The following is a 20,377-nucleotide window of genomic DNA, read 5'->3' on the forward strand; positions in this document are numbered from 1 at the left end:
GAGAGCTGTGGCTGAGAGCTCATACTCACAGCCGAAGAACTTAAACCCCCGGAAAGGAGAAAGTAGGCTGAGGGATAACACATATTCAGTTGTAGCCCAGAAATCATCTAGGCGGAGTGGGTGAGACATGTTTATTACAATATGGTTCATAAAAAGGTTTGAATTATTTAGAAACATGGCAATGCTGAAGATGGAACTAATAGGATGATAATAACTAATCAAACAAGAGACTATAATCGCTTACCCACGGCTCAAAGAAAATATCATAATCGTCAAGCTTTTGTCCTGGCCCTTGATATAAAACCTCCTCACCTTCGGACTGGGATCCATCGTCTTCAACAGCCTTCAACTTGCAATAATAGCACTCAGCAGCCCATTTCTCCTCTGTATCGTCAGAGTAGTAATGTATACAGTTATCCTCAGTGCCATGTATCTCGTCGCAACAGAAATCTCGGCAATTCTTGCAGCGTTCGTCCCAACGAAACCAATAATCCACGCCATCTTCCTGAAAGTCTTCATCCTCTTCTGTCCAACCATAGCGATTCTTTAACCAATGAACTGCAGCATAATGTGCATTCTGTAAAGCAAGCCTCACTGCTGAGATAAATTGTTGACGTCCATAATTTGACCAGGCAGCACCCCTCTGAAGTAGCAGCTCTAGCATATCAAGCCTTCCGTGTTCTGCTGCCCCTTCCAGAGCCGTTCGGCCATCTTTCCGTGATCCCCTGGCATTAATGCGGGCGCCATGGTCTATTAGTAAGCTCGCTATTCCCATATATCCACCTATTGCTGCAAACTGCAGTGCAGTACCGCCCCTCGAGAATGATGGCGGAGAATTAACATCAGCCTGCTTTTCTATCAGGTAGTGCACCATACCTAGGTCCCCTAGTTGAGCGGAAAGTTGTAGTGGAGATCGGCTTGAATCTAGTGTGGCATTATGGTCGTTGACATCAGAGCCTGCATCCACTAATCCTTCGAGTAACTCAACATTGCCATTTTCAATCGGGCCAAGTAGAATTGAGCATAAGGTCGACTGGGAGGGGAACGGGGTATCAAGCTGTTGACTGTGCTTTCTCAAGAGACCGAGATATACAAAAGCCGATTCTTTTTGCGCTATGACCGTAAAGGTAGTCTTGTCTGCACAGCAGCCATGTGCCAGAAGCGCTTCAGAACCTGAAGGATCTGCTCCTAATGCTGCCAGTGCCAGGGGACTAGCTACCCCTCGCAATCCCAAGACTGGGTCCTTGCGCCAGAAGTCATTCGTGTCATAAACCCATGGACGACCATTAAACTTTAGGGAACTGTCGTCGCTTGGGCGTAGTACCAATTGACCTTCCTCGACGTAGAATGGGATGAAACCAGACTGGACTGCGGATGGATGATGAAATCGAGTCAAAAGCTTCTCTAAGATTTCCATCTGCCCAGCCCTAGCAGCTAGACCAATAGCTGTGCCCTCTAGCAAGTGGCAATTTGTTTCCTTGTGACGTCGGGTAATAAGTCGATCAAGTAGTTCCCAGTCTTCGACTTGTATCGCTGCGCATATTGGTCCAGCATCAATAGGATCGTCTTGCGCTTCAAGTAGTGCCTGGAGAAAATCTCGTTCGTCCGAACCATCAAAACATCTTGCTGCGCAAGTTGAACAAGCTATAGTAGTATTATCTTGAACTCCAAATCGAGCACTATGATAACCTCTCATTGTTCCTTCGTTGAGAGATGGGTAGTGGTCGTGAAAATAATGACTGTTAGCTCCCATAAAGCTTATATTATTAGAGTTCATGATTAGAGCTTCGAGGCACGAGGCACCCCTTTCGTTGATATCCTCCAAGGTACCGCCATGTTCGAGAAGAAGCTTTGTGACATTATAATCACTTTCTCGAATGGCATTGACAATTTCGCCAGATTGCTCAGCCCCTGCTTCTAGAAGTAACCTGATGGTTCTGTATCGTTTGTTGACTTCGCAGCTTGTGTTAGCATGCCTTGACCTGCTGATTCGAAGATACCCCTTGGGGTATAAAGCACATTGAATTGCGGTTCGGCCGTACTTGTCTCGGTCGTTGGGGCTACCCCCCCTGGCAAGTGCAGCTCGTAATGGCTCTCGAAAGCCGATTTCTGCCAGCCTAGCTATCTCACCACCCAGAAATCGGACTCCTCGCTCGATCAAAAGAACCAAGCAATTAGCTTTCGACGCATTCCAGGGCGTAAAATGGGATCGGAGAAGAGTTTGAAGGATTGAGCCGCAATTCTTAGGCATAGGCGGACCAGCAGTGAAATAATGTAACCACTTCACATCACCTTCGCTGACCATCTCATCAGGTGACAGAACATACTGGAGGAGTAGCTTTACCATGTCCTCATATCCATAGTGGGCTGCTATCAGTAATAGATCTGGCGATGTACAATGACTGCGTTCGAGGAGCAACTGAGCTACCGGTACGTTATCATACGCTACTGCAGCCCTCATGCAAGTAATGCCATTCCATTTGCGAGCAAGGCCGGTGGGAGAAAGCTCTTGAAGTTGCCCGATGATTTGACAATGCCCTCTGATAGCGGCTGCAATGAATATCTCTCCCGTAAGGACTTCTGACGGAGCTTTCTGTACTGAATGGTGATTGAGTAATTTCTCAGTCCAATGGCAGTTTCCCCCTAGGGATGTGGTGAGAGGTGATTCATAGGACAAAATGTTGCTTTTATCACCGAGCTCATAACTTTGCAGGAGCCTCGCTTCGAAGTGAACCTTTGTGACATCAATATTTTCTTGCAAAATCCCTTCGATGAGCTCCATGTCATCAAGTCTGAGCGCTCCGCAAAGGACTTCTTCTAGACTAACAGCTTTGTATTCCTTTAAAAGATTGAGGAGCCGTGACTGAACAGCGTTGGATAGACGTCCGCGCAAAATCGCCTGGATGGCAGTGTATCCGTCGAAGTCTGCCTGGGTGTTGTCGATGCGAACGTTGAAGGAGAGAAGTAATTCACTCAGGTCGATGTGGCCGATGTTGAGAGCCCGTCCAATCGGTGTAACCAAAGGGCCATTATGTCCTGTGAGACGGTAATTTGGATCTAGACCTGACTCTAACAGCATCTGAATTATATCCAAAGACCTATCAGGGAGATAGTCCTTGCGGCGATTAGCGGGGCCGTCAATATGAGTTGCCCAGTAAATCTCCATTTGGAAGACTTTCTCCAAGAATGCTCTAATAGTAATGCTGTGGCTCTGAAGTTGCCGTAGTTTTGGCTGAAGGTCTGACATATTCTCTCTCAGAATAGAACTGAATATGTCCCACTGCGCCCTGTCAAAAGATCTCGTTCCGTTTGACAATGCATAGATCACAAACTTGATGTATTCAGGCAAGATTTCGTTTGCTTGATTGCCTAGAAGAATACTGGCGGTATGCGTAGATTCTCCAAGGTACCATTCTGGCATTGAAGCACCTATACTGACTGCTAGTTCTTGGAAGGACCAATATGGTCTGTTTGTCCGAGACTGGCGCAAAGCCTGTACTATCGTCGACAGAAGTGCATAGGAATCTGTGCTTCGATAGACCCCGATGGCACTAGGGCTCACAAAACTGGTTGTGTCTGAAAGAGGGTTACTGAATAGGTACCAGAATCGAGACAAGATGACTTACTATCCGAAAGAACATCTCGAAGCATGAGCCATGGAATGCTCAGGGGCCAGATAGTGTCTTGCTTGATAGGCAGTGGACTGCAAACGACAAGCCTCGGGTTAATTGGGCTCGGAGATCGTGGTCCTGGTTATTGTTAGGCTAATGTTTGACAGAGGAATACAACTTACGAAGGGCGAGTCCATGGTAGAAGCTTTCAGAGTGGCGTGCCGTTTCCTTAGTAACCTTGGAATGTTTAATTCGGTTGCCATCATATATCACTTCGCTCTTCTTCCCGACGTCGCTTCGCCTCTTTATCTTTCTTCCAACAGATCTCCAAATTTCTTGGTCAAGGTTCTTCGAAAATCGCCATAGCTTCAGCCGGTATTCTAGTTGTGCCTTTCTGCATTCATATTAGCGAAGAATCATGGCATTAAAGATGAGAAACTGACGTTGTAGCGAGACCTCGGCCTGCCAACAGAACAAGTAGGTCTGTGAGAGAGGTATTTCTCACAAGATACTCGTATCTAATGAAGTCCTTATGTTGCAGCCATTGTCCTTTCTTTGTTTGGGGCTTTGCGGTGGACATAATGAAGCCGGGCAAGTGATGCAATTCTTCGTTGGCTCGTTATAAGGGAGAGGTAGTAAGTCAGCTGTCCCAGCAAAAGACAAGTAAATGCAGATTGAAGTCAAGTTACTAACAGCTATGGTTAGAGGGATGGGCTTAAATAGAGGTCTGTGGGACTCTAGAGTACATTTTGTAATTGCTAAACGGCTGACCTTGACAGCAATATGGTAAGGGCGAAGGGCCTCTGTTGGCTTGTCACCAGTTACTTTATCAGCAAGCCTCCTTCTCGTTGGTCATGTAGTGGTGGCTTGTAATTGGCTGGTGCCAGAATCTGAAGAGCATGCACTCTAGTGGAGTTAGCAGGCCTCATTTCAGCGTCAGCCTCATATGACTAGCTATATCTATCTGTCGGCTGTCCCCATAGCCGGGCGGAAGCATGTAGTCATCCTGCTATGTCTCACCCGAACCGAAGCGATTGGTCCCTAATGGTAACCACGAGTCTGACAAAGTATCTTTGTGTCGTATGAAATCGGAGAGCTCTGTCACCCAATTCGCCCCATCCAAGCAAGATGCAGGCCGGTGAGCTTATGGGGTCACAATCTGGCGTTGGGCCCCTCACACTCCATCATGGCTGATTCGCTGACATATATGCAGACATAATAAGGCACAAAAGAAAAACAAAAGACCGTCAATAGCTAGCCGTATAAGTAATGCATTGCGGGGAGAGCCCAATTTGAGAGTCCGTATTATTAAGGCGATGGTACAAAGTGCCCAACCAGACTACCGCAATAAGAAGTTTCTCCTAAGGAAAACTGTAATCGCCATATAGTTTCGCGTTCGAGGGATCGAGCTAATCTATCGCGAGAAGATGATTGACCAGGTTCTAGGGGATACTTCGTTCCCCTGTAGCCTTGAGAGAGATTCTGCCTGTTCATTGGTCTTCATAGAAATGGATTCGAAGATGGCCACAAGAATTTCGTTTATATGAGTGCTAGGCTCTCTTATTTGCTTATTCGCAATGGTCAAGTCAATGTATCGCAACTACTCAAGCCTGCTTCACTGGAGGAGGTTTGGAGCCTGTAGGAAGGTAAGTTTGATCTTAAAAACCTTCGATCAATAGCATATAATATTGCATTCTTTCCTATATCATCAGCAACTATTGCAACTCCCCTGCCCACCATTGATTCTTAAAACATAGTATAATACCCTCTTTATCGGCCAGGCCGCGTATGCTGAAGAGGGGGGCAGCCCGCTGTTAGCAGATTTTGACTCGGAGTCTTGACATCTACGGCGCTTCTCGGCGGTCAATTCTGGGAGGGAAGAGTATAATAGTCGACATAAAAATATTGCAAGAAAATGAAATGCCTGTACTAAGTTGTGTCTAACAAACATAAGCTTCAGGCCTTAGACCTCAGCTACGAATTATACATCTAGCTGACAACCTAGACGTTGCGCCACGGCTCCTGACCAATTCCAATAGAATAAACGTGTATAATGTGAAATACAGTTGAGACTTGTGGCTGAGAGCTTAAATCAGCAGAGAGCACTGGGTTAAAGACACGCAATTGGGATTCACAAACCCAAATTTCGCCACTGGCAGAATCTGCTGATGCCCACCACGTTTCCAAACATCTCGCGAGACATCATATCGCCGCATCATTACACACTGATATAGTAATTACTTATTCAAGTATTACGAACCCCAGAGATTATGCTACATAACAGCATTACCCTATTCAACATTTCGGAGATGCATAAGCCGCAGTTTCCAACGGCCGCTGAACCCCATCTTTTTTTCCGATCTCGAAAAAAATGATCTGACCAGCGGCGTTCGCGGCCCGCAAAACGACCTGAACCTCAAGGCAGCATTGGCCGCAAGCATCGAAATTTCAACATTATATGCGGCCGCCGATGCGTTATTTCAACATTCAATAGGCATCTGCGGCGTGGGATGTTGAGATGTATGGTGGCTTCGCTGCAATGCTATGTAAGGTACAGATAGACCCTGGACAGACCGCCAGGATTAGCGCGCAAAGGCCAAAGTTGGGCGGGGGCGTGAATTATTGCCGCGAGACTCGGGAATTGGAATGCTGAAATTGGTTCTGCTCCATTGACCCTGGGGCGGTGAGGGTCGGTCAGTCCAAGGTGAACCCAAATCGTCCCATTACTTCCGCCCATTTCTCTTAGGTGAGAAATGACCGGAGCCCGCCGCGACGGTACCCAAAGATTAGGTTCTAAATAGAGCAGTGGGGGCAACTGCGGCTCTGCCCCCCATTCCAGCGCATAATTTCGGTACACTACAGGGGTCTAAAGTATTCTGCAAGTCAGGCCACTGAGCAGAGCTAAGAAAGTGGATGAAGGCCTGGTAAATGTCAGTGTGATAGGACCGGATAGCCAGTGCTATACCGCTAAAGAATTAGCACCCACTGCCGAGAAGTCAATAACCCTGAAATAGCAGGATTTTCTATTCCCAGCATGCTCTGATGGTGGAAAGATTGGCCGAGATCGCCGGGCCTAGTAGTGAGTCTTTTTCTCTGCTAGGGCTGGGTTTATGAATGACAACGAAAACCATCTCATCATCAACCCGGTACTCTATGATCTCATGCTGATAAGAATCCATAACTCTCCTGACTTGGCATGATAGGGCAGGGCATAGACGGACTTGAGTCTGCGATAAGCTTGCATTGTGTTTATCAACTCTAAATAAAAGGCTCGACTTACCTCAGTCTTCTATCAAGTCCCAAGACAATTTTTCAATTGTATACTACAACAACTCTACTTTACACCCATTCATCATGAGCAACCCACTAGTGGTTAGCATCTCCAACCTGGCGGCCTACACGCCCCAAGAAACAATCGAGCTTGTTTCCCGCTCTGGCGTCAAGAGAGGCAACATGCGTCCCGACAAGGTCTTTCTCTCCGCCGTCTCCGCGGGATGTCTTCTTGGCTTTGGCTGTGGCGTCTCGCTCTGTGCCATGACAGCACCCTGGTACACTGAGAACGCGCCCGGTCTGGTCAAGCTCTTTGGCGCTGGTGTTTTCCCTCTGGGTCTAGTGCTTGTTGTGCTTACGGGCGCGGACTTGTTTACTGCCACTACCATGGTAAGCTAACTTCATGGCTTACTATTACACTGTGGCTGATGGGGTTTTTAGTTTACTTTGACTGCTGTTCTGCAAGGTCGGCTTCCGATCCGAAAGATGCTGCTGCATTGGTTCCTTTGCTTTTTCGGCAATCTTGCAGGATCGCTATTTGTCATGTCCATCATTATGGGATGTAAGTCACGGCAGCCACTCAATGCTAAGGTCGCAATTGACATTTTCTTAGATGGCGGCGTCTTTGATGCGTCACCGTACAAAGAAGTTGTCATGTCTTTCGCCAGCAAGAAACAAATATCGCCTCAAGTTCACCAGATCTTCCTGAAAGCGATCGGGTGCAACTGGCTCGTATGCCTCGCCGTCTTCCTCGGCATCCAAGCCAAGGATCTCGCCTCAAAGGTCATCGGCATGTGGTGGCCCATCTTCGCCTTTGTCGTCCTCGGTCTCGAGCACGTTGTCGCCAACATGTTTTACATGTCTCTTGCAATTTGGCTCAAAACACCTGATCTTACCGTCGGTCTGTACATTTGGAAGGGCATGATCCCAGCTACGATTGGCAACATTATTGGCGGTGGCATGTTTGTCGGCGTGTATTACTGGTACATGTACCTGTTTAACGAGGATCCTGTCAAGGTTGATGGTGTTGAGTACCAGGGCCCCCACGTGGACTCTCACATGCACATGCATTTCCTTGCCAACAGGAATAAGAGCACCGTCACCGATGAGGAAAGTAGGATCGAGTCAGCGCCTGTTTCAGTGCCGGCCAGTGTTCTGGCGAAATAGGGCATTCATAGGTGGAACGAGAGATACGAAAATGTTACGATTCTTAGACGTGGAGTACCGCTACTTAATTAGACATGAATTTACACCCTTGAACAAATGTTTTGCCGTCCGCCTCTCTCCAAGTGATTAAACCCAATGGGGATTCCTAAGTCTTGTCTTGCATGGGTCAGGAAGCTCTGGGCGCGGGAGTGGCGGGTTCACTAGCCAAGGATATCGCAACAGTATATCTTCAATTATTTCCAGGACTCATCGCCAGAGCCTTGTAGCTAGCGGACATGCCCGGTGACCTTTCGCGACATTGCTTCGCGCCATAGCATGGCATGGTACACGTCTCGGTGAGAGGTAAAGCCATGCTGGCGGACATTTCAGCCAGCGCCTCAAATCAATAACGGCCCGATGAAATCAGCAGCTCTTGAAGTCTTCTACGAGGTTGAATCGAATGGTTTTACATCAGATCAGAACGAGCTGTCATGTCATGGCGTGGGTGACATTGTCAGGGACAGAGTTTTGCATCTCCGCGGGGAGACCATATTTCTCCACACCAGTCGAAGCATCTCCACGGAGTCACGCCGCCAAGTCCTCCCCTGGCCCATTTACATGTTCTAGAAGGATTACTTGATCATTCGGTTTTAAGACGGTCGGTAGAGCGCAGCAGTTGGTGTAGGTTATTTTGACCTTTGTGGTCCTTGAATCTCGGATACTACACTTCGTAGACTACATTCAAGATACAACGGATCATCTATTAATGGCCGAGTCTTAATCTTAGTTGCATTGTGGTTGTTAGTCACCGTGTTGATGTGGAGTCGAACTCTTTATCTGGGAATGAAACTGCAGAACAATACCTAGACCTCAGTCACCTCATCCTCTCGGTTGGTCACTATAACCTCCTTCTGCCTCCATCGCTGCACCAGTGGTAGACCGACACCAGTCCACAGTGTCAAAGCCACAACCCAGGCTAGTGCACTTCCCCATCCATGCGTCTTTGCAAACTCAGGAGCCTGACCAGATGCCATCTGAATCTGTTGAAAGGGAATGACCACCGCAGATCCAACCGAAACCATGAAGCTTAGTACAAAAGCACGTTTCTGCTGGTCTCCACCACAGGCCTCGTTGGCCCATCCTGCAATTAGAGGCGTGAAGCATCCGTAGCAGCCGTGCATGATGAAAGCCGCCATTCGAAGCTTGTGAGGAACGTCCCAAGCTGTGAGAATGGAGTAGTTGAGAATCATCCAGCATCCTACAACGCCACAGACCAGAGCACGTCCTCCGAGCTTATCGGCGATATAGCCTGTTGATACCATGACGACAAAGTTGACGGCGCCGATACAGGTCGGGATGTTATTGATCTCTGGTACCGTGTACCAGCCGGTCTTCTTCAAGTAAATTCCGAAGTATTGCATCACGTAACTGCTTTGCATTAGACGCAGAATATGAGAGGAACGTATGAGTCACCTTACCTTCCACATGTCAAAGTCCAGAAAGAGTATGCTGCCGTGAATGAATAGACCTGCCATGATCCAAAGATTCGACGTATAACACTCCAGTCCATCTTTCCCACAGGCTTGCGACCCTCTTCCTCGATACGCTGGCGGGACCTTTCCCTTTCCCATTCATTAAAATAGAAGGCTCTTGTGGTATGTGGAGTATCAGGGAAAGTGATCTGAACATGTCAGCAAAAGATCGTCATGATAATAAGAAAAGAGGACTCACAAATCCATAGGCCGCAACTGGGATAGCAAGGATGAAATCGAAGACAAATAGCCATCGCCAAGCGGACATGCCGCCTTTGCCATGCATACCAGTAAACAAAGCAGCTTGCAGATATCCAGAGAACATCTGGCCAATAACACCGCTCATGACGAACAGCCCGCTTCGGCGCGCCAACTCGCTCTTGCGATACCAGGAGCCTAAGCAGTACATGACACCAGGCCAAGCGGCAGACTCAAACACACCGATAAAAAAGCGGAGTACATAAAATTGATAAGCGTGGTTGCATTTAAACAGAGCCAGGACGAAGATGGACCAGGTTATGAGGCAGCTTAAGAGCCAAATTCGAGGGCGCAAAACAGTGATGATCAAGTTGGACACGAGACCGCCAAGGATCGTCCCAATAGAGAAATAGGTGTTCATCCACGAGAGTTCGTTTCCAGGGCCAAAGCCGAGTTCATCCGCCATTCCAGATACATAAGCATTGGAAATGTTGTTTTGATCAAGCTACCATAATTAGCACAGTGTATTTGCATTGGCTGGAAAGATAATGCTTACCTGCTTGATGAAAAACATCAGACACGCAAAACTCAACATGAACCAATCAAGCTTGAAAATGAGCTTCTTTTCCTCCGGTGAAGTCCCAGGTTCATGCCAGCTGAACCATCTCCTATTGTTCGCCAATAGAGCAATATCATTGTTCTTTAAGCTTGCAGGTGCAGGCCCAGAAGTGATGGAAGCACGATTCTTAGCATCGATAGCAGCGGTTGAGGGTTCTGTATTAATGGCGTTGTCGCCAATTGCCTGACTAGCCATTGTGATGATTTGCAGTGGAATGGTTGTGAACGCTGAAAGCGGACGCGAAATTGATATGGAAGAAACGCCAGTGGGAGCCTCAATATTTCAGTGTTCTATCCATGTGCGTTAAGTTTCATCAAACATACAATTTGCCATTAGATAGGCAATTGCGTGCTTCGGCGAACCCTGTGCTATTCGCGCAATGAGGCCGCAATCATTACTCAAATAGGCAAGTTTGTTCCCTGTCGGGATAATCCCGCCTGTTGAAGATCGGTGAACGAAACCAGCGGCTCAGGCTCGGATCATCCTCGGCGTCTTCGATCACCTTGACCTTGAGAGAAGCACTTCTGCTGGTTGATCTGTCTTGTGCTATTTGTGCCCTTGAATAACGCTTCACCGGGGGCAAAATGGTTGAGTTCATCACAGCAAATGGAGCCCAGCTCGCTTACGAGCTGAGCGGACCCGAAGATGCGCCGTTGATGATTACCCTTCATGGAGGAAGAGGAATGGGTAAGTTCCGATGACTTGGGCAGAGACTACAAGTCTGATAATAGTAGGTGATCATAGGTCCGACTACAAAGTATACAGTCACCTCAACGATAGGATTCGGGTGCTTTCGTTTGACTTTCGGGGACACGGCCAAAGCTCTCGTACTAAGCCCTATACTTTTAAACAGATCGTCAATGATATCGAGGCTGTACGGCAGTATTTCTCAGGACCTGATGACAAAGTTATTATCTGTGGTGGAAGCTTTGGAGGATTCCTGGCGCAGCAATACGCCATAACCTATCCTTCGAAAGTTTCGTACTTGATCCTGCGAGGGACTGCAGCCTCGCATCATCGTAGGTCTTATAACTATCTAGTTTCACCCTCCTTTTCTTACAAGTCTTATAGATGAAGATGGCGCCATTAAGACCCTCGAAACCAGGATCAGCAAGGTACCCAGCTTTTCTAAGGAGATGCTGCGAGAAAAGGTCTTCGGTGCATATGACGACGACGAAGATTTTCGACTAGTCCATTTTGCAATGATGCCTTTGTACCGGGAAGATTACGATGCAAATGCCGGGCTCAAGGCTTGCCGAGATACAGTTTATGTCGCGGAGTCTCACAGTATGTCACATACGCCATGTTATCGGAGTATGACACTGACAGCATAGATGATCTTTATTCTGAGGACGAAAAGTACTTTGATTTCGTCGATCAATTGGGTAGCATTCAGGCAAAGACTTTAGTTATCGTTGGCGACCAGGACTGGATTTGTCCACCGGGTTAGTCTTTCGGTTGGCCTATTGGGTACTCATATGCTGACAGTCTTAGACAACTCGAGGTTAATTGCCGATCGGATCAGGAATGCGGAATTGCTCGTGGTTCCCGGCGCAAACCATAGCGTGCATATTGAAAAAACAGACTTGGTCATTTCCAGGATCAGGCAGTTTTTGACATTATAGGACTATTCTAATCTGAACTAAGCTGTGATTATACACTATCTCGTGCGGCTTAGACATTCATTACATATTCACTGATATAGAACTGCGTCATTTCTCAGTAGTCGTAGCTTCATGATATTCGTTATGCTGTTTAGCCTAAAATCGACTGGTTTCAGCATTAAGCAGTAGTTATGATAAGACGCCTTGCAAATGATACCATTCATCAAGCGATGCCGATAACGCGACATGGAGAATTCCAAAGTGATCGGCGAAAGCTGGATCGGAAGAGGAGCGATATGAAGAAAGTTTCTTCATATGGAAAAACACGTCGGGGCCAGACCGATCATCGACGTAGATCCCCATTGCGCCATATCGGAAATAATGGGCCTTCCTTATTCAAGCATGTTGTTTCAAACAACGATACAAAACCAGCCTTGGAGGATATTATGTGCCTATGCAGCAAGTTTTGAGAAACAAAATTCGGTAGAATGGGCGATATCCGGGTTTCAATCGATAGGGGCGGCACGTTCTGTGACGTTATCGCTACTACAGGCGCAGATGGAGACAAACCATTCATTTTCAAGTTGTTATCAGAAGACCCCTCCAATTACCCCGATGCACCAACTGAGGCAGTCCGAAGAGTCTTGGAGAAGTACACGGGAAGGACGATCCCCGTTGGTGAGAAGCTCGATGCTTCAAGAATAGGTAAGCTTTGCAACTGCGGTGCTTTCTTTCTTGGGACTCATAGAGATCATAGCATCATGCCGTATCGGGACCACGGTTACAACAAATGCCCTCCTGACGGGAAATGGTGAAAGGTTTGCTTTTGCAACTACCAAAGGCTTCAAAGACGTCTGTGTCATTGGAGACCAGTCTCGTCCTGAACTATTCAACCTGGAGATCCGCAAACCAGCCGCCCTGCACTCTACTGTTGTGGAGATTGATGAGAGAATCACCATAGAAGACTACGATCTGAACCCTCACAAGAAATCAACAGTCAACACAGAGGGCGGTCCGGACTTGGTCAGAACTCCAAGCGGTGAAGTCATTCGAATCCTCAAGAGACCCGATGAAAGAGTCATTCGGCAGCAGCTCGAAGCCCTGCGCAAACAAGGCTACATATCACTCGCAGTATGCTTCATGCATGCCTACCTCTTTCCAGATCATGAGAGGATGGTAGCTCGGATCGCAAAGGATGTCGGTTTCATATTCGTCACTATCTCCTCCGAGACCAGCCCACTGATCAACTTTCTCAGAAGAAGCAACTCCACTTGTTCAGAAGCCTACTTGTACCCCATCATCCGACGATATGTCGACAATTTCGAAGCAGGTTTCAGGATTCCTCCTCAGAGGGTAGACTTCATGTGCTCTGACGGTGGTCTCAAGCTATCTGATAAGTTTCGAGGAAATGAGGCACTCTTGAGCGGACCAGCTGGTGGTGTTGTGGGTACAGCAAAGTGTTTCGACGTCAATGAGGGAACACCTCTTATCGGATTCGACATGGGTGGTACAAGCACTGATGTCTCGAGATATGATGGAAATTACGATTTTCTTCAACAGACGACGATTGCCAGGCGAACTATCAACCTCTCCATGCTCAATATTGCAACCGTTGCTGCGGGAGGTGGATCCATCTTGTTTGCCCGGAACGGACTGTTAGCAGTCGGACCGGAGTCTGCTGGAGCGCACCCTGGTCCTGCATGCTATAGAAAGGGAGGCCCTCTGACGGTTACAGATGCCAATCTGTTCCTCGGACGGCTTGTTTTTTCCTCATTCCCTGCCATCTTTGGACAGTCTGGAGACCAAAAACTGGACATGGAGATCGTGACTCGTCGGTTTGAGCATATTACGCAGGACTTCAACAGGCAGACGTCTCAGAATCTCACACCCGAGGAGGTAGCGTCAGGCTTCTTGAACATAGCGAACGAGACGATGAGTCGACCTATTCGAAACGCAACAGAGGCTAGAGGCTTCGCTCCGGAGAGCCACGATCTCGTGAGCTTTGGCGGTGCAGGTGGCCAGCATGCCTGCGCTATTGCTGATAAGCTCGGCATAACACGTGTGATTATACACAAACTGTCATCATTGCTCTCAGCACATGGTATCGCGCATGCAGAGCTTCAGTATGAGGTATTCGAGCCGTTCGCAGCAGAGCTTGATGCAAAAGCCATGGAAGGCGTGAAAACTCTCTTATTAACACTGAAGAGCAAGGTAACTGAAGAATTGGTGTCTCAAAAAGCTGCACCGGAAAGCTTGGTCTTCGATGAGGCACTTGTGTTGAAGTACTTTGGCACTGACACGAATCTCTCCATCTCTAAACCAGCTGATGGCGACTATGCCGCAGCGTTCACGGCTATGCATCTGCGCGAATTTGCCTTTTCTATGGACAGACCTATAATTATCGAATCTGTTAAAGTTAGGGGTTCAGGAAGCACCAGTGCTCCGAGCCATGAGACGTCAGCATCCGAAGAGTTAGCTTCAAGTAAACGGATGGTGTTCTCCGACTATACTACGAGGCAGAAGGTATACCTTGATGGCTCGTGGCAGGATACAAGAGTTTTCAGACTGTGTGATGCTCCCGAGGGAAGTCTTATCAACGGCCCGGCAATCATCATCGATGAAACACAGACGATCTTTGTTGAATCCCTCTTCAAGGCACATGTTCTGGTCAACTATGTTGTGTTGGAAAAGACACTTTCTGAAGAGCAATCGCCCAACATTTCTATTTCACAGACCTTATCTGCACCCCAAGAAACCATGAGCCCCATTCAACTATCCGTGTTTGCGCACCGTTTCATGGCCATCGCCGAGCAAATGGGCAACACCCTCCAGCGAACATCCATCTCAAGCAGCATAAAAGAACGTCTCGACTTTTCCTGCGCCATCTTTTCCCCCGAAGGCAAACTCGTCGCCAACGCTCCTCACATCCCTATCCACCTCGGAAGTATGCAATTTGCCGTCCAAGCTCAGCACCGCCACTGGAACGGAAAGCTCAGGCCCGGAGACGTTCTCCTTACGAACCATTCCTCTTGGGGTGGGACACATCTACCTGACTTGACAGTGGTTACACCTGTTTTCGTTGGAGAGCGAATTGCTTTCTACGTTGCATCTCGGGGTCATCATACCGACATCGGTGGTATGGGCATCACCAGTATGATGCCTGAGTCGCGGTCTCTTTGGGAGGAAGGTATAATCGTATCCTCCATGAAGATCGTCAGCAGCGGCGAGTTTCTCGAAAGCGAAGTGCGGGCCGCTTTTGAGAAAGTTAGTACTTATCCTGGCTGCAGCACAACACGCCGTATACAAGACAACATCTCAGACCTCAAAGCACAAACCTCAGCAAATCAACGTGGTATAACCCTCCTTAAAAACCTATGTAATGAGTATTCGCTAGAGGTGGTGCACAAGTACATGACGGGCTTTCAAGATAATGCAGAGCTGGCAGTGCGGGCGTTCTTTAGGAAGCTGGCTCATGAGCATCCGGCTCCTCTTTCAGCGACAGATTACCTGGATGACGGGACTGCCATGAAAGTCAGGATCAGTATCGACAAGAACACAGGCAGTGCGATATATGACTTCGCTGGCTCGGGTCCACAGACGTGGGGAAATTATAACTGTCCCATCTCTATCACTCACTCGGCGATTATCTACAGCATCAGATGCTTGGTGAATCTCGACATTCCCTTGAACGAGGGCTGCCTAGCACCATGCGATATTCGCGTGCCTACTGGCTCTATCCTTAATCCCACTCCGACAGTGGCCATCTGTGGCTCAACACTAGCAAGCCAACGGGTGATTGATCTAGTCCTCCGTGCTTTCGGCCGCTTTGGCGCCAGTCAAGGTTGCGCAAATGCTCTTGGTTGGGGGATGGGAGGCAAGAATCTAGTGACGGGTGAAATTGAACCCGGCTGGAATTATGGAGAGTCGATTGGCGGAGGAGTTGGTGCTGGTGAAGGCTATAAGGGCGAGAGCGGCGTGCATGTAAGTCCTGTTTTGCTTCTTTCGCGTGAATGTTGGGCTGTTAACTCGCCGTATTTAGGTTCACTCTACAAACACTCGTCAAACCGATAGTGAAGTGATAGAAAAGCGCACTGCCGTGCTTGTACGAAGATATGGCATCCGGGAGGGTAGCGGTGGAAACGGTCGTTGGCGTGGAGGCGATGGCATCGTTCGGGAAATTGAGGCCCGTGCAAATCTCAAGTTCAGCATTTTGAGTGATCGGCGAGTGTATAGACCTTACGGAATGGCTGGGGGTCACGGCGGCCGACAGGGCAAGAACCTTGCTTTCAAGTTCAACGAGGATCATGAGTTGGAAGCAATTAATCTGGGTGGCAAGGCAATTGTGCATCTTCAGCCTGGAGAGTATATCCAGGTCAATACGCCTGGAGGAGGAGGCTATGGAACGCCAGGCGATGAGGAGGTTGACCAAGAGTTTGATAACTTTCATAAGGCCTTTACCTAAAGGGTGAGAGGTGCATCATCTGGCAATGCGACTTTACCAGTTTGACTCAAGTCATAGAGATATGTGTCTCCATTGGCGTTTAAAAAATCCCTTACTTTGAAAGCCTCAAGCTAGTAACTCAAGCAAATCACAGTAACCACCGAGATTGGGCTCCAGTATATGATGAATACAATATTTATCTTTCATCTAAAGGCAATTAGCCTTTAAACATAGGTCTTGGCATTTTATAGCCGGGTTACAAATTTGCGCGCCGGTACATGTTATGCTTATCTTGTCGCCTTTAGTTTCCCTTCCTCAATAAGCTTAAGGTTACGGAGTAAATACCCCCGCACTATAGTTCCGCACTGTGCAAAGATTCCTTGTCCTCACGAGTCATCCTCCAGTCTTGGCACGAATGGAGCGGAGCGAATCAATGCTTATCATGAGGAGGAATGAACCGGGCAATAAGCGAGTTGTTCCATCCGGCAAGATATTCGGCGATCGGGAAAGTATCCCGATTGCCGGTTCTCCAGATATAATGCTTCACGTTCCCTGACAGACCATTCTCCTTCGCCCTATGCATCCAGCCTTCTTCCTGTAAACTTATATCACGATCACTATGGAGTCTAAGAATGAAAGCAAGTCCGTCCCTCAGCAACATGTCTCTAAAGACTTTGCAGATGGCGAGATCGTCAAGCCTGGCGATGCACTGGCTGACGATGAAGAGCTCACTATTGCGATGGCCAACTATATCCCTGGTACAGTTGAGGAAAGGCGTCTTGTTCGCAAGATCGACTTTACACTTTTGCCTTGCTTATGGTGGATGTATGTTCTTGCATACCTGGATCGTGGAAATATCGTAAGTCTATTCATCAACAGTGACGGATCAATAGTTACTGACTTAAACAGGCGAATGCGAATGCCGCTGGTATGAGTGAGAGTCTCAACATGAAAGATAACGGTATGACTCATGCTTCAATATCCAATTATATTTTTTCTGACTCGCAGACGCTAGACTACTCGCTCCTTGTGTACCTCTTTTTCGTCGGCTACTTCCTCTGTGAAGTTCCCTCCAACATGATCATGAACAAGTGCCGCCCCTCAATATACCTCCCAACCATCGTCTGGGTCTGGGGCTGCATCGTCATTGCCCTCTCACAAGCCAAGAACTACAAAGGCTTCCTCGCTGGACGCTTCTTTCTTGGCTGCATCGAGGCAGGTCTCTTTCCAGGTGCCATCTACCTTTTGACGTGCTGGTACACCAAGAAGGAAATCGGTAAGCGTGATGTACCTCGGTTATCTTTTCAGCTTACTGACACACAGAAGGCAAGCGGTTCTGTATCTTCTACACCTCTGGCTGCATCGCCCCAGCTTTAGGCGGTATCATGGCCGGTGCCATCGTCAAAGGTCTCGAAGGAGTCCGGGGCATTCCCGGCTGGCGCTGGCTATTCATCGTCGAAGGCGCACTCACTGTGTTTTGCGGTTTCGGGCTATATTTTCTTCTACCGGACTATCCCAGTAATGCGCGCTACTTCTCCCCCGACCAGCGCCGCCTCGCGCAGATTCGCATCCTCATCGATCGACAGGTCAGTGTCGGCAGCACAACACGTCGTATGACTTCGTGGCAAGCCTTCAAGGCTGTTGTCACTGATGGGAAGACATGGTTCTTTCTCATTGCATACAGCATCATCATCCTCGGCATGTCCATCTCTTACTTTGTTCCCACTATCCTGAAGACCATGGGCTATACCAAGGTTACCGCGCAGTGGATGACTGTCCCCATATGGATCACCGGCGCTGTCTGCCAGCTGGCTCTGTCCTGGACTTCAGACAAGCTCCAAGACAGAAGGTGGCATAGCTGCGGTCTTTACGGACTTGCGGCTGTCGCTTGCATAATCTCAGCCTTAGTTCACTCTGCCATAGCCAAATATGTCATGATGTGCCTGCTTGTCGCTGGTCTCTACACCGGACTCCCTCTCATGCTCAACTGGACCAGCGAGTCGATCCCATTCCCCGACCAGAAGCGCTCCATTTCTATTGCCCTTGTCAACTCATTTGGCCATCTGGCCATTATCTACGGAAGTTATTTGTGGCCCAGCACCAACGCTCCACAGCACTTGGTCGGGTTTGCTACTCTGACGGCTACCTGCGGCTTTGGATGCGTTATCGCGATTGTTGCGCCATGGTACTTTGGGCTTCTACCCAAGGAGCCTGTCACCAAGGCCGAGCGAGACCTAGTAGCTCTTCAACAGCAGGATCAGCAACATGAGTTATAAGTATGTATCTACATTAGTGACCATGTCAATTAGAACGTCAGCGCCTGTAGGATGTGACTAGGTAACAGTTATCAAATAACTAGATAAATTCACTTCTGGCTTTTCTCAACTGATTGTATGCAATTGCCTATCGTCGCATTTAAAATTGACTTGTACGGAAGGCCAAATCGACATCTGTGCCAAAATTCATCTCTTAGTAGGCCGACCCTATACTGTATGGTGCTGTAGTTAATATTCCTTATAATTTAATATAAGCGAGGTAAATATAGGTTTAATTAATTATAGCCTCTTACTTAAGAGGGTTATATAGCTTTATGTAATTTTATAATAGTTATTATTAATCTTAAGTTTAGCTTTATTTTTATTCCCTAAATCTATTATGCCTTATAAGGTAAGAAATCCCTACTTTTAGTATATTATATTTACTTATAATTGCCCTTTATAACCTAATATATGCCTTATTAAATTTATATACTTTAGAGCTTTATTTTTATTCTACTTTAGAGTAATTTAAAGTATATTTCCCCTTTAATTTTATATCTAAAGCTAGATTACTAAAGTGCTAGGCTTTAGCCTATATTAACCTTTCTTTTACCTTACCTTTATACCTTTTTATACCTTTATATTATATTAATTAAGGTTATATAATTAAGGGCTTTATTTTTATATCTCTTTTATCTTTTATTTTTTATATTTTAATGCATTATATAAGTAATTTAGGGCTAATATTTAATTAAAGGACTTATCTAAATATTATAAAGACCTATATAATTCTATAATATTATGCCTTTCTATAAAACCGTAAAGGCTAAAAGGGAGCGCTTAGCCTGTAAAGCTAAAGAAGCCTATCTTATAGAGAAGGTTAAAGCTAAGCGTATTGCTATAGAGGAGGCTAAAGCTAAGTGTATTACTACTAAAAAGGCTAAAGTTAATTATATTGCTATTAAGAAGGCTAAAGAGAAATATATTGCCTTTAAGAAGAAGCTTAAAGCTAACTGTATTACTACTTAAAAGAAGAAGGCTAAAAAAGCCTATATTACTACTAAGAAGTTTAAAGTAAAGTATATTAAATTAAAGTAGCATTATAATAAGCTTATAGAAATACTTACTTATATTAAGAAGGAAATAGATAATAAAGCTCTTAAAGAGGATTATATTATTAAAAAGGAGTAACTTAAATATTAGCTATATATCTTTAAATGTAATAATAATAAAGACTATAGAGCTATAAAGAAAGCTTTATAATATAACTTTAGTAACTATACTTTTAAGTATTTAGCTAAAGAGGTTAATAGGATTCCTATCTCTACCTTTAATTATAAGGCTAAATGCCTTTCTATAAACCTATAATTAACTATTTAGGTATATATAAATATATTAAAGAATTATTTCTATAAAGGCCTTATATATATAAAGTTTAATAAAAATAAAGTAAGATATTTAATTACTTTCTATTTTATATTATATTATATTAATTTATATAGCTTTTTAAGGAGCTTAATTTACTTTTTTTATATAAAAAGAAAGGTAAAAACCTTAAGGCTAAATATATACTTAAATTCTTATTATAGAATGCTAATGCTATACTTTACTATCTATATAGATTTATAATGCCTAAATTGCTTCTATATAATAAGTATATATCTAGTAATAGTGCTCTTACTTATTACTATATTATAG

The 20,377-nt window shown here is 46.3% G+C and overlaps 6 protein-coding genes; 4 read left to right on the plus strand and 2 right to left on the minus strand.

Annotated features, from left to right (window-relative positions):
- Nucleotides 1–214: 214 nt before the first annotated feature.
- On the minus strand, nt 215–4,191 carry FFUJ_11082 (uncharacterized protein; the record flags this gene model as incomplete). XM_023569939.1 has 4 exons in its annotated part: nt 215–3,576; nt 3,627–3,749; nt 3,794–4,005; nt 4,055–4,191. The coding sequence occupies 4 exons, from the start codon at nt 4,189–4,191 to the stop codon at nt 215–217; spliced, it is 3,834 nt and encodes a 1,277-aa protein (XP_023437085.1).
- Nucleotides 4,192–6,965: 2,774 nt separating this feature from the next.
- FFUJ_11083 (related to formate transport protein) lies at nt 6,966–8,048 on the plus strand (the record flags this gene model as incomplete). XM_023569941.1 has 2 exons in its annotated part: nt 6,966–7,271; nt 7,323–8,048. The coding sequence occupies 2 exons, from the start codon at nt 6,966–6,968 to the stop codon at nt 8,046–8,048; spliced, it is 1,032 nt and encodes a 343-aa protein (XP_023437086.1).
- An 842-nt stretch (nt 8,049–8,890) lies between these two features.
- FFUJ_11084 (related to transporter protein) lies at nt 8,891–10,571 on the minus strand (the record flags this gene model as incomplete). XM_023569942.1 has 4 exons in its annotated part: nt 8,891–9,455; nt 9,506–9,708; nt 9,759–10,262; nt 10,314–10,571. 4 exons carry the CDS (start codon nt 10,569–10,571, stop codon nt 8,891–8,893), a joined length of 1,530 nt encoding a protein of 509 aa, XP_023437087.1.
- Nucleotides 10,572–10,960: 389 nt separating this feature from the next.
- On the plus strand, nt 10,961–12,001 carry FFUJ_11085 (uncharacterized protein; the record flags this gene model as incomplete). XM_023569943.1 has 5 exons in its annotated part: nt 10,961–11,063; nt 11,111–11,395; nt 11,448–11,663; nt 11,711–11,821; nt 11,871–12,001. The coding sequence occupies 5 exons, from the start codon at nt 10,961–10,963 to the stop codon at nt 11,999–12,001; spliced, it is 846 nt and encodes a 281-aa protein (XP_023437088.1).
- Nucleotides 12,002–12,468: 467 nt separating this feature from the next.
- Nucleotides 12,469–16,442, plus strand: FFUJ_11086 (related to 5-oxoprolinase; the record flags this gene model as incomplete). XM_023569944.1 has 3 exons in its annotated part: nt 12,469–12,685; nt 12,738–15,961; nt 16,020–16,442. 3 exons carry the CDS (start codon nt 12,469–12,471, stop codon nt 16,440–16,442), a joined length of 3,864 nt encoding a protein of 1,287 aa, XP_023437089.1.
- A 598-nt stretch (nt 16,443–17,040) lies between these two features.
- FFUJ_11087 (related to allantoate permease) lies at nt 17,041–18,697 on the plus strand (the record flags this gene model as incomplete). XM_023569945.1 has 4 exons in its annotated part: nt 17,041–17,280; nt 17,331–17,382; nt 17,437–17,697; nt 17,748–18,697. 4 exons carry the CDS (start codon nt 17,041–17,043, stop codon nt 18,695–18,697), a joined length of 1,503 nt encoding a protein of 500 aa, XP_023437090.1.
- Nucleotides 18,698–20,377: the final 1,680 nt, after the last annotated feature.

Source organism: Fusarium fujikuroi, chromosome FFUJ_chr10 (genome assembly GCF_900079805.1).
Source record: "Fusarium fujikuroi IMI 58289 draft genome, chromosome FFUJ_chr10".
NCBI classification, from domain to species: Eukaryota; Fungi; Ascomycota; class Sordariomycetes; order Hypocreales; family Nectriaceae; genus Fusarium; species Fusarium fujikuroi.